At 39.0% G+C, this 17,300-nt stretch overlaps 1 protein-coding gene across 1 annotated transcript in view; it reads right to left on the reverse strand.

Annotated features, from left to right (window-relative positions):
• DPY19L2 (dpy-19 like 2) overlaps window positions 1-17,300 on the reverse strand; it is a 151,234-nt gene that overhangs the window by 43,492 nt on the left and 90,442 nt on the right. Inside the window, exon 13 of the mRNA XM_055128523.1 lies at window positions 3,876-3,956. Within this exon, the coding sequence (XP_054984498.1) occupies window positions 3,876-3,956 (81 nt within the window). The remainder of the gene's footprint in view (window positions 1-3,875; window positions 3,957-17,300) is intronic.

The raw sequence follows: 17,300 nt of genomic DNA on the forward strand, positions 1-17,300 counted from the left end.
TTTCGTGGCATAAAGACTTTCAAAGTAGTCTCTAATGATCCTTTGAATCTCCTTGGTTTCTGTTGTGATGTCCCCTTTTCATTTCTGATTTGGTTTATTAGGGTTTTCTCTCTTTCTTTCTTTCTTTGTGAGTCTTGCTAGCGGTTTATAAATCTTATTTATTTTCTCAAAGAACCAGCTCTTTGTTTCATTGATCTTTCGGATTGTTTTTCGGGTTTCCATATCATTAATTTCTGCTCTAGTTTTATTGTTTCTTTCCTTCGATCTGGTTTGGGTTCCTTTTGCTGGTCCTCTTCTAAGATCTTGAGCTGCGAAGTCAAGTTACCTATATAGGCCCTTTCTTCCTTTCTGAGGAAGGCTTGCAGAGCTATAAATTTTCCCCTTAACACAGCTTTAGTTGCGTCCCATAGGTTCTGGTAGCTTGTGTCTTCATTCTCATTTGTTTTGAGGTATCTCTTGATTTCTTCCTTGATTTCCTTTGTGACCCACTCGTTGTTCAATAGCGAGTTTTTTAATTTCCAGGTGTTTGATTTGATTCTCCGCATCTGGGTGTGATTAACTTCCATCTTCAGTGCATAATGATCTGAAAAGATAGTTGATACAATTTCTATCTTCCCCATTCTATTAAGGTATAATTTGTGGCCCAAAACGTGGTCTATTTTGGAAAACATTCCATGTGAGCTGGAAAAGAATGTGTATTCTTTCATTTTGGGGTGTATCGCCCTGTATAGGTCTATTAGCCCTGTCTCCTCCATTTCTTCCTTCAGAGCCATCGTTTCCTTACTGAGTGTTGTTCTTGTCGATCTATCCAGAGGTGATAAGGCAGTGTTGAAGTCTCCATCTACTATCATGATGCTAGTTATGTCCTCCTTAAATTCTGTTAGGAGTTCTTTTAAGTATTTAGCTGGTCGTTCATTAGAGGCGTATACGTTTAAGAGTGTGATTTCTTCCTGTTGTACATATCCTTTGATGAATAGAAAATGACCTTCGCTGTCCCTTCTGATCTTTTTCAGCCTGAAATCTATGCTATCGGATATTAGTATGGCCACTCCTGCTTTTTTTTTTTTGAGGGAGCTGTTTGCTTGCAGGATTGTTTTCCATCCTTTTATTTTGAGTCTGTGTTCGTTCTGACTATTCAGATGTGTTTCTTGTAGGCAGCTGAAAGTTGGGTTTCGTTTCCGAATCCATTTTGCCACTCTGTGCCTCTTGATTGGTGCATTTAGGCTGTTAACATTAAGAGAAATTATTGTCATGGGATTTTGTGTCATTTTTCTGTAGGGTTTGTTGTTCTTGTAGGTTTTTTCCTTGTCTTATAGTAGCCCTTTGAGTCCTTCTTTTAAATTTGGTCTTGAGTCTATGAAGTTCCTGAGCTGTTGCTTGTCCATGAAATAGTGTACGGTTCCTTCAAGTTTAACTGAGAGTTTAGCCAGCTAGATTATTCTTGGTGAAGCATTCATTTCATTAAGTTTTTTCACTATATTCCACCATTGTCTTCGCGCTTGGAGAGTTTCTTATGATAGGTCTGCTGTGAATCTAAGGGGTGCTCCTTTGTACATGATTTCCTTCTTTGATTTTGCTGCTTGCAGTATTGTGTCTCTATCCATGGCATCCATCATTCTATGATATGCCTTGGGGATTTTTTATTTGGGTCCCTTTTAGCTGGCACCCTTCAGACTCCTTGGATCTGGATGTCCGCATTCTCTAGCTCTGGGAATTTTTTAGCAATGATGTCTTTCATGGTGTTTTTTTCATTGGGATCGGTTCCATGTGGTTCTGGCACTTCCATGATTCTTATGTTGTTTCTCCTGAGGTCATCCCCTAGGACTCTAATTGGCTCTAGATCTTGAGTCCTAGGGGATGACTCAAAAAAAAAAGATTTTGAGATCTTTTGCCATTATTTGTTGTTCCCTATATGCTTTGTGCAGCTCATCTTCAAGCTCACTGATTCTGTCTTCGGCTGTAGTCATTCTACTATTGAGGGCTCCTACCGAGTTTTTTATTTCATCTATTGATTCTTTTAGTTGTGTGACTTCTGTTCGTAGCTTTGAAATTTCTGCTGTCATTTCTTCCTGGATTATCTTGGTGCAGCGTCCCAATGCTGCATCCATATCCTCCCTTATTTTATTGGAAGTTCATTCCATAGTTGCTTTGAGTTCGTGAACCATCCTCACATTTTTTTCTCTGAATTCTTTATCCGAGAGGAGGTTGTATTTCTGGGAAGTCGCTTCTCAGGTTAGTGAGATATTTTGTTGGATCTCTCCTGGTGGTGGGGATTTTCGCTGTTTCTTCATGTTGTTATGGGCTTTACTATCCAGTGCTCTCCTTAGCTTGGGAGGGGCCTCAACTGAAGATGTGGGGCTATGCTCTTTTTACAAAGGACTTTTATGTGCAACTTGATGTGTTCACTGACAGTTTTGGTGAAATTAGGATAGGCTAGGTTAGTTGACTATTAACATATAGTGACTAAGATGACCAGGGAATTCTTCAGAGGAGTGGGTTCTAACAATTGTGGCCAAAACACAATTCAGGGAATGTTAAAAAAACAACTGCAGCCGTGTAAGCGGCCTGTGCTCCGGAAATAGGCCACGCCCACTTTTGAGGCCACGCCCCCCAGGTGAGGACACACCCCTAACCAGCAGATTGGGGAGCGGTCAGAAAACGATGGCGGCGGCTGAAAGGTGCCAGGCGGGGGTGGGGGCATCAGGACGAGCCCTGAAAGGCTGCGGGCAGGGGGTGGGGAAGGGCTTCTCTGCACTGGATAATACTATATATATTATAATAACTTTTCTAAAGCTTAATTTCAGCATTTAACAGAATTGGATAATAGGTTGTTGTATGGTATATTCATGTATGCCTGTATTTTAACAAAAACTGCTAAAATTCAAAAGTAAATCCATGCATTGTTTTCTGTACCCTAAAGCAGAGTTTCAGACATAACCACGGAGATGAGCAGCCCATCTTTTCAACATATCTTTTCACATTACAAGCAGAGCTTAAAAACATGAAATCAGGGGCTGGGGTGTCATGCGGCAGTTAGGTGTATGCCTAGCATACGTCCAACCCAGGCTTGATTCTCTGTGCCATATGACCTTCCCCCAGTACCACAAGACCCAAACAATCCTTCCTCTGAGGGCCCTTGTGCAGAGAATGGGCCAGCCAGCTGAAATACACTGCGGGGAGCCTTCTTGGGAGGTGCCTCTCAAAACACACACACACACACACACACACACACATGTACACATAAAGTCAACACTTATGAGTAAATAAAACTAAATCGGGGGAGTAAGAGTTTTTTATTTCCAAGATGAGTACAGGTTGCTCATATGTTATTATCAGCAATGTGAATGATATTATTTCAACAAATTTTAAATATATATATTAAATGAAAACAATAAATTATTAATTTTTTCTTCTACAAGGTTGGGCTGGAGCAATAGCACAGCGGGTAGGGTATTTGCTTTGCACGCGGCTGATCCGAGTTCAATTCCTCTGTCCTTCTCAGAGAACCTGGCAAGCTACCAAGAGTATCCTGCCTAGATGGCAGAGCCTGGCAAGCTACTTGTGGCGTATTCCATATGCCAAAAACAGTAACAACAAGTCTCATGATGGAGACGTTACTGGTGCCCGCTTGAGCAAATCGATGAGCAACTGGATGACCATTGACTACAAGATGAAGTCAACAATGACTTCTACATTTTCCTTAGTTTGTTGAGAAGATGACAGAATTTCAGAATTTTAGTACCTACCTGGCCAAATAACTAGCTTTGGTATCATGAAGAAAGCACTTAATATAAAATGAAAAACAGAACAGATGTTTTATACAGCTGCCTATGTACATTTATAAGAACTTTATACTTTAATTAGAAAGTACTTACATGATCTGAAACACCTAAGATTTTAGATGTCAGGAATTTCAAAATGATTGTTCCACCCAACCATGCAAAACCTTGAATTAGCTAAAAAAAAAAAAAAGAAAAAATGACACAAATAATTTATCAAAAATGATAAACTACCCATTTAAAGCATTTAACTATGCTAATAAATGACATATGGAATTTTTCATCATGTGAAGTATATTACTAGTAATGTTTAAAAGTAAAAGTAATAATTTAGAAACTTTTAAAGTTTAAAGGCAAGGGATTAAAATTGCGACTTTGCTATAAAATATATCACATTATTGTTCTACATACCCAAAATCAAAAGGAAATTTTTTTAAGTTCTATTTAATGGGGCCAGCGAGATAATACAGCAGGTAGGCACTTGGCTTGCACATAGCAAACTGGGTTCGATCCCTAGCACATAGTCCCCTAAGCCTACCAGGATTGATCCCTGAGTGCAGGGTCAGGATTAAGCCCTGAGCACAGCAGGCTGTGACCCCAAACCCAAAACAAAACAAGTAAAATTTGTTTACTGTCTTGAAGGCAACAAAACTACAAGAATGACAATAAGATTAAACAAAGAAGTGAATGATTCAGAGAAAGCACTACAAAAGACAAGAAATATAATTTGAGACCAAACCATATTTCACAAAAAGTTTCTTCTTTATTTCAGACAACCTGAGTGTACACCTGGAAAGAACTCGTGTGAGCCCTGGCAAAGCTGATCTGGTACACAACATTCATCTAGGCCATGTTCTTTTTTATTTTTCCTTTTTGGGTCACATCCAACAATGCTCAGGGGTCACTCCTGGCTCTGCACTCAGGGGACCATATGGGATGCTGGGAATTGAACCCAGGTCAGCGCGTGCAAGCAAACGCCCTACCTGCTGTGCTATCACTCCAGCCCCTAGGCCATGTTCTAGTAGAAGTGTCGAAAATGAAAAATACCCCCAGATCTGCAAACACAGGCTATATGAATTATAAGGCAAGAGGGTGTGATTAACATTTGAATTACTTTTAAGAAACATATAAAACAACATTTATATGTTTCTTAACATATATTTTTGAAGCATTTTCAAAAATTCTAAGGAAGTATAAACTAGACTTTATATTCTAAGGAAGTATAAACTAGACTTTATATTCAGTTAATCTACCACACGTGCATGGAAGTGCCTGGCAAGATCCCCGTGGCGTATTCAATATGCAAATACAGTAACAATAACAGTCTCATTTCCCTGACCCTGAAAGAGCCTCCAATCATTGGGAAAGATGAGTAAGGAGAGGCTGCTAAAATCTCAGGGCTGGGACGAATGGAGATGTTACTGGTGCCTGCTCAAGCAAATTGATGAACAACTGGATGACAGTGATACAGTGAATCTACCACACAGGTATAATGATGTTAGAAAAGACAGCTTCAAACATACAACATTTAATGAGGTAAGTGTTCTTTAATATAAAAATAAGTCACAACTGAAGCTTAATATGAAATATGGGGAGATATAAAGTAAATCTGAATATACATAAAATATCTAGCAAGTGTCTTCAAATTATTTCACTAAGCAAAACCTGACCTACATGGTAAGAGAAGGCATATAAAGACAGATCCAGAAAGACTGAGGATGCAAGTAGCCAACGTGTACCAGGAAAGCAAAAAACCATAGGTTCATATTCCTAATATCAGTTTCAAAACAATAAGCCGATTAGATACTTTGAACATTAAAATAAAACAATATGAAACAAAAATATTTTTACATTTATTGTGAAGGTAGGCGTATCTATGAACTGCAACTATCTTTATAATGCATAAGCTACTAGAAATACAAGGAAAAAAACAAACTACTAATAAAAATGTTAAATACACTTTTCAATACAAGATGGATAGGGGCATATAATATATACAATGTGAAATGCAAAAATATTAAAATGAAAATCTTGTGAATAAGTATATTGATTATGATATGAATATTAGGATTTTGATATTAAAGAATTCACCCATATCCAGCACATGTATGGAATATTTTTTGAATTTTTTTTGTTTTAATGAATCACCGTGAGACAGTTACAGACTTACAAACTTTCATGATTGTGTTCCAGTCAAACAATGTTCGAGTACCCATCCCTCCACCAGTGCCCATTCTCCACCCACAATGTTCCAAATATCCCTCCCCCCACCCCCACCTTTCCTATCCCCATCTCTGTGGCAGGGACATTCCCTTTTACTTTCTCTGTCCTTTTGGGTGTTATGGTTTGCAATACAGGTACCAATCGGCCATCATGTATGGTTCAGTCTACTTTCAGCACGCATCTACTATCCTGAGCGATCCCTCCAACCATCATTTACTTAATTCTCCCTTCTTCATCTCAGCTACCTTTTCCCCTAGCACATGAGATCTGCTTCCAAGCTGTGGAGCGATCCTCCTGACCCTTATCTCTACTGACCTTATGTGTTGGTCTCATATTATGTTATCTTATATTCCATCATTTTATGTCCCTCTCTTTCTGATTCATTTCACTTAGCATGATACTCTACATGTTGATCCACTTATATTCAAATTTCATGATTTCATTTTTTCTAACAGCTGCATAGTATTCAATTGTGTAGGTATACCAAAATTTCGTTAACCAGTCATCCGTTCTTGGGCACTTGGGTTGTTTCCAGATTCTGACTATTGTAAATAGTGCTGCTGTAAATATACAAGTGCAGATGTCATTTCTGCCGTACTTTTTTGCATCTCCAGGATATATTCCCAGAAGTGGTACTGCTGAATCAAATGAGAGCTCAATTTCTAGTTTTTTTTGAGAAATATCCATCACATATGAATTATTCACAAAAATTATCATTTTCTCAGAAAGCATCTAATAATGTCATGAGATTAAAAAATAATACTCTGTAACCATGAAATGGTTAAATTATAAATTTATAATAATAACCAAACAGCCTTTTCCTGGAAATACTATGCTTCTTTATTAGGTCTGTTTTTTGGGTGCAGGAGGCAATATCTAGTGGTGCTCAGGGCTTACTCCTGGCTCTGTGTTTCGAGAATCACTTCTACTGGTGCTGGTAGACCACATGTGGTGCTGGGGTCAAACTAGAATTGGATGCTTGCAAGTCAAGTGCCTTATCCACCCATGGTATATCTGTCTGGCCCCTCATCATCATCATCATCCCATTGATCGTCAAATTTCTCGAGTGGTCTCAGTAACGTCTCCATTTGTCCTAGCCTGGAGATTTTAGCAGCTTCTCTTTACTCGTCCTTCCCAATGGTGCTGCATTGGAGGTTATTTCATGGTCAAGGAAATGAGACCCATCATAGTTACTGGGTTTGGCATATGAATACACCACGGGGAGTTTGCATGGCTCTCCCATGTGGGCACGAAACTCTCGGTAGCTTGCCAGGTACTCCTAGAGGGAGAACTAGGCTATAAGATGTGGCTTCTGGGAGCTTGGTCTTATAGTCTCTGGTTGTTAGCCATTGGTGGGATTACAAAGCATTGAGGGCAGTCCCTGGGTGTGACCGCCTAGCTACTGAAAAATGGGGGATCTGGGTAGAAGAGGCCCAGTCCCAATCCGAGCATGCTTGGAGATCCCAGCCCCAGGTGCCACACACCTGGGTTCCTCTGCCAGTTCCTTCATGCGTGAAGCTTGTCCGAACATGTGGAGAGGGTCCTTGAGCATGGCTGTGGCTGTGCTCCAGAGGTCTTCAGCTGTGGGGGCTCTGCTTGGGGGGGGGAGGGAAACTGAAACCCACCCCCTCCGATGGGCCCCAATGAAGACAGCCAGGTGAGGGGGCAAGAGACTCTGCCCCTGTACTGTCTGGCCCCTATAAGTGTTAAGTGAGAAGGTAGCACAGACGTAGTTTTCACTCTCCCTGAGTTTTTGTTGTTTTATTTTGTGATGCCTGGGGGTGGCAAGCACTTGATCACAGTGCTTACACGCTGTTGTGGTCCTGTTGGGGGAATGATGTCACACACTGCTAGCTGGGGCTTTCACATGTGCTCACAGAGATGCAATTTGAGCTGTGGTGCTCGCATATGCTCTGAAAGGTAGCTGGGGGCATGAGGGAGCTTACCACAATGAGATATTCTCCAGGGGCCATTCTCCTGCCTGCAGAATGGGCTTGATTCAGCTTCAGGGCTCATTACAGGCCACACACATGAGCAACAGTGTTTACACATCTACTGACTATAGTGCATGGAGATCACAATATCACAAAAGGGATCTTAAACACCTACCAAGATCATGTTGGTATATGTGGGTAACAATAGGAAACAAACTCATGTCTTCACATATTCAAGATCCTTATGCTAGTATTAGATCCCTGTGCCTCCTTAAATAATTTATTTAAAAAACCATGACAGCACTACACAGTATAAATTAAGGAAGACATTTAAAGCAATATGCAGAAGGAAATACATGATGTATATTAATAAAATATAAATTTTAAGTGAAGTAAATCCTTGACTCAAAAATCTAAAAAAAAAAACACAAAATAGGAAATACTTGCCCCTTCATTATCCAGGTGTGTCAGAGCTCCAGCCCACATCCTGCTCCACAGTTCTTGAGTCATCTGCACCCCCTTTCTTAGTCCTCTGCTCCCATGAAGCCCCCACCCCTCCAACTTCAGGGATCTTCGGTTTTCTATAGTTCCTCAAATTTGTCTATTTTAACACTGTACAAACATATTAGAGACTGAAATGCACAACTAGTGAAGTAATATCCTAAATGCACATGTATTGTTAGACTACTATATTATAAAGATTACTGCTTGCTGAAAAATAAAAAAATAGGTCAGATCTCAAATATCTGGCATCTTAAACTCAAATTGGAGTGCTTACAAATCCTTAGGAACAATAGTAAAACAAAAGATTTCACCTGCTCTGACAGGGACAGGCAAATAAACCCTCCAATAAACACTCAAGCTTCACTGAAATCAACATTCCATATAATGGCCATTGAATAATCATTGAAGCAATGACTGGGGAAAATATTCAATCAACTTTCAGAGGAACTGATCCAGAGTATCAAAGAGTTCATACAAATGAAATTAAAGGACAGTAGCAAGTCACAGCAACAGAATTCAACATGCAGAGAACCTGATCAGTGATACTGAAGACTAAACACTAGCCATCGCAAATAACAAAGTGAAAAAAAAAGTAAAAAAATGAAAGAGAATGTAAGGTTTCTCAAACAAAAAAGTCCAAGATACAGTAATAAAAATGGTAAAATCAAAACACAAAGACTAAAGCAGCAAAAGAGAAGAAAACCCTCAGATTTATTAGAAACAACATAAGAATCACAAAAGACTTTCCAGATGACATCTTACAAGCTAGGAAAGAGTAGAGTGATATATTCAAAGCACTGACTGAAAAAACTTCTAGCCTAGAGTCCACTACCCTGCGAAGCTATCATTTAGACTGCACGAGAGATAAGGACCTTGTCAGACAAACAAGAGCTGGCAGAATTTGAAGCAATCCTGCAAGAATTACTGAAAATGAATGTTGACACACACATACACACATACACATAACACAGCCCTTTATGTCAATAATTTATCTTACTGTCAATGGACTAAACTTTCCTATAAAAGGAATAGAGTAGCTGGATGGACAGGAAAATAACTGTTCCTTTTGCTGCCTATAAAGAAACAGATCTCACCTCTCAGGACAAATACAGACATAGAGTGAAAGGATAGAAAACAATCGTACAAGCCAATGAAAGACAAAAAAAAGCTGGGGCAGTCATACTTATATCATCCAAATTTTATCCAACATAAAGAAAGTAATTAAGGACAATGATGGATACTACCTATTGGTGAAGGTAACAACAGATCAAGAAATACTATCACTGACATCTACATACTCAAAGAAAGCTCACCAAAGTTTATAGTTTCTGCTCACAAACATAAAGAAATGCATTGACTGAAACACAACAGCAGTGGGAGATGTCAGTACACCACTTTCCCCACTAGACAAATCAACTAGACAGAACATCAGTAAAGAGACAAAAACCCTAAATGAGGAACTGAAAGAACTGGAATTATTGGACATATACAGGCTTTACATTCCCCTAAACAAGAATATACATTCTTCCCCAATGTACACGGACCATTTTTCAGGAGAGATCACATATTAAGTCACAATTCAAATATACATAATTTTACAAACATCGAAATTATATAAGTACCTTCTCAGACCACAAAAACATGAAAGTAGAAATTAATCACTGAATGAAAGATGGGGAAAATTTCCAACACTTGGAAGCTAAATAAAACACCATTCAACAATAATCAGATCAAAACTGAAATTAAGAAAGAAATTTAAAAATCCCTTGAAACCAATGAGAATGAAGACACAAGCTACCAGAATCTATGGGACATAGCAAAAGCTGTACTAAGGGGGAAATTCATAGCAATGCAGACCTACATTAAGAAAGAAGAAAATTCCTAAAGCAACAACCTGAACACACAACTCAAAAATCTGGAGAACAACAAACAAACAAAAATAATCCTCTCTTACTCCTTAAGCTCTTCCAAAATATCAAAAAGTAGCAAAAGGAGGGAAATAATAAAATAAAAACCAAGAAAGCAATTCAAAGAACCAATGAACTCGAGATAGTTATTTGAAAAAATAAACAAGAATTATAAACCTTTAGCTAGATTCATAGAAAAATAAGAAAGCATTTAAATAAATCAGATCAGAGATGAAAGGGGATAAAATACAACAGATCCTTCAGAAATTCAAAATATAATTAGAGGTTACTATGAACAACTTTATGCTCTTAACTGAAGAATCTAGGAGAAATGGGTAGATTACTAGAGTCATGTAATCTCCCAAAGCTAAACAAAGAGGAAGTAGCCTACACAAGCCAATCACAAGTACGGAAATTAAAACAGTAATTAAGAATCTCTCTACGAACAAATGTCCCAGTCCAGATGGATTCACCATTAAGTTCTATCAAACCTTCAAAGAAGATAAACTGCCTATACTCTTAAGCTTTTCCAAAATAGCAAAGACACAGAAATTCGTTCTAACATCTTTTATAAAACTAATATGCACTAATACCCAATGCAGATAGACACTCCCAGAAAAGAAAATTTTGAACCAAACTCCCTGGGGATTATTTTTTTTCTTTTTGGGTCACACCTGGCGATGCACAGGGGCTACTTCTGGATCTGCACTCAGGAATCACTCCTGGTGGTGCTCAGGGGAACATATGGGATGCTGGGAATCGAACCCGGGTCGGCCGCATGCAAGGCAAGCGCCCTACACGCTGTGCTATCGCTCCAGCCCTCCCCCGAGGACCATTGATGCAAAAATCCTTAACAAAATCTTAGCTAACTGAATCCAACTGCATATCACAAAAATCATAACACTGATAAAGTGGGATTAATCCCAGGGTTGTAAGGATGATTCAACATATACAAATCAATTAACATAATATACCACATTAATAAAAGGAAAGATAAACATCATGATCATATCAACTGATGCAGAAAAACCTTTGAAAAAGATCCAACATCCATGCATAATAAAAAAAACTCCAACAAAATAGGTGCGGGAGGGACCTTCCTCAAGATTATAACAGCCATTTATAACTAGCCTAAGACAGTGTCATATTAAACGGTGAAAAACTGAAAGAATTCCCTGAGATCAGGTGCAAGGCAGGGATGTCCACTCTCTCCAGTTCTATTTAACATGGTATTGAAGTCTTTGCTACAGCAACCAGGCAAGAAAAACAAATTATGGGGATTCAATTTGGAAAAGAAGAACCCAAACTATCATTATTTACAGATGACATGATAATATACATAGATGATTCTAAACAGTTCACAACCTCCCCCCCAATAAACCAATACAGAAAAGTGGCTGACTACAAAGTCAATACACAAAAATCCATCACATTCTAATAGATAGTGACTCAGAGGAGGCAGCAATCAAGGAGTCTCTCCATTTAAAACATACCCAAAAACATCAAGTATCTAGGAGTCAGTTTAACGAAAGATGTGGTAGATCAAAAAGATCATACACCATGACCAAGTAGGATTCATCCCGGGTATGCAAGGATGGTTTAACATTTGCAAGTCAATCAACATAATTCATCATATCAATAAAGGAAATAATAAAAACCATATGATTATATCAATAGATGCAGAGAAAGCATTTGACAAGATCCAGCACCTGTTTATGATGAAAACTCTCAGCAAAATGGGCATCAAAGGACTTCCCTCAATAAAGTCAAAGCCATCTACCACAAGCCCACAGCAAGTATCATTCTCAATGGAGAAAAACTAAAAGCCTTCCCTCTAAGATCAGGCACAAGACAAGGTTTCCCACTTTCGCCACTCCTATTCAATACAGTACTGGAAATCCTGGCCATAGCAGTTATGAAAAAGACATAAGGACAGAAAAAGACATAAGGACATACAGATAGGAAAGGAAGAGGTCAAGTTATCACTATTTGCATACGATATGATACTATACTTGGAAAACCCTAAAGACTCTACAGAAAAGCTCCTAGAAACAATAGGTCGATATAGTATAGTGGCAGGCTACAAAATTAATACCCCAAAATCCATGGCTTTCTTATATACAAATAATGAAAGAGAAGAAAGAGACATTAAAAAAACAATCCCGTTCTCAATAGTACCTCATAAAATCAAGTACCTTGGAATCAGCTTAACCAAAGAGGTGAAGGACCTATACAAGGAAAATTACAAAACACTACTTCAAGAAATAAAAGAGGACACTAGGAAATGGAGAAACATCCCTTGCTCATGGATAGGAAGAATTAACATGATAAAAATGGCAATATTGCCCAAAGCACTATACAAATTTAATGCGGTCCCTATCAGGATATCCATGACATTTTTCAAAGAAATAGACAAAACACACCTGAAATTCATATGGAACAATAAACCCCCACGAATAGGTAAAGCAATCCTTGGGAAAAAGAAGATGGGTGGCATCAACTTCCCCAACTTCAAACTCTATTACAAAGCAGTAGTAATTTAAAAAGCATGGTACTGGGCTAGAAACAGACCTGCAGACCAATGGAACAGAGTTGAACATCCTGTCACAGAACCCCAAATACATGGCTACTTAATCTTTGACAAAGGAGCAAGAAATGCAAAGTGGAACAAGGAAAGCCTCTTCAACAAGTGGTGCTGGGAAAACTGGGTAGCTACTTGCAAAAAAATGAACTCTGACCTCTGTCTAGTGCCAGGCACAAAAGTCAGATCAAAGTGATTAAAGACCTAAATGTCAGACATGAATCTATAAAGTACATAAAGGAAAATGTACGCAGAACTCTCCAAGACATTGAAGCTAAAAGCATCTTTAAAAGAGATCTATATCATGATCACTTTTAATCACTTAAGAAAGACAGAGGAAGACCTTAGGAAGTGGAAAAATATCCCATTCTTCCGGATTGGAAGAATCAATATTATTAAAATGACTACCCTACCTAAGCTACTATATAGATTCAGTGCAATCCCCACCCAAATTCAGACGACATTCTTCCAGGATCTAGAAAAATCAATTAATAGAGTTTGTACGGAATTAGAAAAAAAAACACAAATAACCAAACCGTTCTAAAAATAAGAACTGAGAGGTATTTCATTGTCTAAATTGAAACTGCATTATAAAGATATAGTGATCGAAACTGCATGGTACTAGAACAAGGACAAACCCTCTGATTAATGGTTCAGACTTGAATACCCTTTGACAAAATCCCATACATGTCGGCAGTTAATTTTTGATAAACTGAAAACATAAAATGGAGTAAAGATAGCCTTTTCAAAAATGGTTATAGAAAAATTTGATAACCATATGTAAGAAACTAAAGTTGAATCCAAATATAAAGTTGAAATCCAAAATCCAAACTAAAGTTGAATCCTCACACAAAAGTCAATTTAAGATTCAATGTGATCCCTATAAGGATACTCATGACATTCTTCAAAAAAAATTGATCAAACACTCCTGAAATTCAAATGGAACAATAAGCCCCCATGAATAGCTAATGCAATTCTGGGGGGAAAAAGAAGATGGGAGGCATCACCTTCCCCAACTTCAAACTGTACTACAAAGCAGTAATAATTAAAACACCATGCTATTGGAACAAAAATCTGCAGACCAATGGAACAGGGTTGAATATCCTTACACACACAAATATATGATCATCTAATTATTTTATAAGGGAACAAGAAATATATGTGGAGCAAGGAAAGCCTCTTTAACAAATGATGCTGGCAAAACTGGACAGATACATGAAAAAAAATGGGCTCAGACCTCTACCTAACACCATGAACAAAATGGATTAAAGATCTCAACATCAGACCAGAATCTATAAGGTACATTGAAGAAAAGGTCAGCAAGACCCTCCACGACATTGAAGCTAAATGTATCTTCAAAGATGAAATGCCGCCTTTCCGGCCCCGCGCGAGATCGACCCCGGAGGCAACTGAACCACTTTGGACACGAGCGGCGCCCCCAAAATGCCTCCAAACTGTGTGCTCAGAGCTTCTGGCCCAGGCGCTGCCGACAGGGTATGGTCTTTTCTCTCTCAACTCTTTCTTTTTGAACGCAGCAAGGCAATAGCCGGTTTTTAGACTCTACAGGAAGCCCGGGAAAGCCGATGGGCGGGACTTCCGGATCCGCCCTGTGCCGGCGGCCGACATTTAAGCACAGAGCCATGTGGGGACGCTCCTTTCCGGCCTCCAAACTGTGTGCTCGGAGCTTCTGGCCCAGGTGCTGCCAGCGAGTGATGCAATTACCAAAAGAATTTTCCCTGGACTTCATATAGAAATCCAAAACCGCGCGGCTGCTATCTCTTGATTGTCAGCAATGTGTAAATGTTCCTTTTTGGCAGGGCTTAACGTGGGGGGAAACTCCAAACAATAGTACTAAGTTTTTTGTTGAAGGGTAAAAGATTGTAGCGATAGAATTTTAGGCAGAATTTTCCCTGGACTTTATATAGAAACCCAAAACCGTGCGGCCGCGGCAGCCTAATGTCATCTAATCATCAGCAATATGAAATGGTTCCTTTGTAATGGGTTGGACTTTGGGGGGACCATAATAGGGTTAAAGTTTGTAGCGACGTGTAATTTCTGGCTGTACTTTCCCTGGACTTTATACAGAAATTCAAAGCCGCGAGGCCGCTGCCATGGCCGCGCAACCTATTGTCATTTAATCATCACCAATATGAAATGGTTCCCTTTTAATGGGTCGGACTTTGGTGGGAAATCCTAACAAGAATAGTAAGTCTTTTGCTGAAATATTGAAGGCTACCAAAGTGGTAGCCATCTCTATAGACTGAACTAAGCCATATCCCCACGCCGGCTGAGAAGAAATATCCTTCTTTCTCGGGAAGAAACTCGGCGTGGCGTTAACCATAGTATGGTGTCCATTAAGCTGACACGGACCTGGTGGCGTGGGAATGGGATACAAGGGAATAAATTATTATGTACTTGGAACAGCGGGACACTGGTGGAATCTCAAGCCGGGGCCGATACCAGCATATTACTTTTGGTTCCAGAAACTGCTTGCAGACATTCTACCAGACTATCAACTAAGCCAGAGCCCCATGCCGGCTGATGACGGGAAATAACCATCTTTTTTGGTTTGTTTTCCCTTTGTCAGGCAGCGTGGTGATTACTAAACAGGCGTGATCTCGGTGGCGCGGGACGAGGGGGGAAAAAAATAGAAAAGTAATGTAACAAACAGCGGGACTTAATATCTCTACATTCTCAGCAATGGAGAGCCATCAAATGCTTCCTTGACAGTGGGACTGTCTTTTCTTTTTTGGGGGGAAACCCTAGCAACAATAGTGAGTTATGTGTAGAAACATGGACTGTAACCAAGATAAAGCGTAAACGAAGTGAAACTTATCACTTACAAGGGCGGGGATTGGGGGGGCGGGAGGTATAATGGGGTGGTTGGTGATGGAATATGGGCACGGGTGAAGGGAAGGGTGTTTGAGTATTGTATAACTGACATAATCCTGAGAACTATGTAACCCTCCACATGGTGATTCAATAAAATTTAAATTAAAAAAAAAAAGATGAAATGCCACTGATCAAATAAGTAGAAGTAGAGAAAAACAAATGGGACTATCTTAAACTAAGAAGCCTCTGTACCTCAAAAGAAACAGTGAACAAAATACAAAGATAGTCTACAGAATAGGAAAGGATATTCACCCAATACTATGGATGGTACACTTTCAAACTCTTGAACCAGGTCTTCCATCCTGCTCTTCAGGTTGGAAATTCTTTTTTTTTTTCTTTTTCCAACACTCATTTTTTAAATTGGTGAAAATTTATTTATTTTCTGCAATTTTTAAATTTTATTTATTTAATTATTTTTATATTTTTTAATTAGTGAGTTACAGTGAGGGTACAGTTACAGATTCACACATTTTCATGCTTGTTTTTCCCTCATGCAATGTAAAAGATCCCATCCCTCCACCAGTGTCGATTCTCCACCACCAATGAACCCAGCATCACTTCCACCCCCAATCCCATCCCGACACCCCACCCTGCCTCTGTGGCAGGGCATTCCAATTTGTTCTCTCTCTCTCCTTTTGGGTGTTGTGGTTTGCAATAGGGGTATTGAGTGGCCATCATGTTCAGTCACTAGTCCACTTTCAGCACGCATCTCCCTTCCTGCACGGGATCTCCAATCACATTTTACTTGGTGTTCCCTTCTCTATCTGGGATGCCTTTCCCCCAGCATGTGAGGCCAGCTTCCAAGCTATGGAGCCAACCTCCTGGTATTATATACTACTATTCTTGGGTATTAGTCTCCTACTCTGTTATTTTATATTCCACAGATGAGTGCAATCTTTCTATGTCTGTCCCTCTCTTTCTGGCTCATTTCGCTTAGCATGATACTTTCCATGTTGATCCACTTATATGCAAAGTTCATGAGTTCATCTTTTCTAACAGCTGCATAGTGTTCCATTGTATAGATGTACCAGAGTTTCTATACCAGAATTGAACCACTAATCTGTTCTTGGACACTCGAGAACTAAAGTTGGGCTTTATTTTAATAAATGTATAAGTAAATGATGGGAGGCATCACCCTCTCCAACCTTAAACTTTACCACAAAGCGGTAACAATTAAAAATTACATGGGTGTTTTATAAACATAAATATAAACTTTATGTTTATAAATGAAGATGGAAGTTAATCACACACAGACGTGGAGGGCCAAATCAAACACCTGGAAATTAAACAACTCACTGTTGAAGAATGAGTGGGTCACAAAGGAAATCAAGGAAGAAATCAAAAAATACCTCGAAACAAATGAGAATGAAGACACAAGCTACCAGAGTACCAGAAGTTAATGTTTATTAAACTATTAATATAATAGTTAATATAATTATATAGTTAGTATAGTTATAAAGTTAAATATTATAAAATTTAA

This window comes from Sorex araneus, chromosome 1 (genome assembly GCF_027595985.1).
Source record: "Sorex araneus isolate mSorAra2 chromosome 1, mSorAra2.pri, whole genome shotgun sequence".
In the NCBI taxonomy this organism is placed as follows: Eukaryota; Metazoa; Chordata; class Mammalia; order Eulipotyphla; family Soricidae; genus Sorex; species Sorex araneus.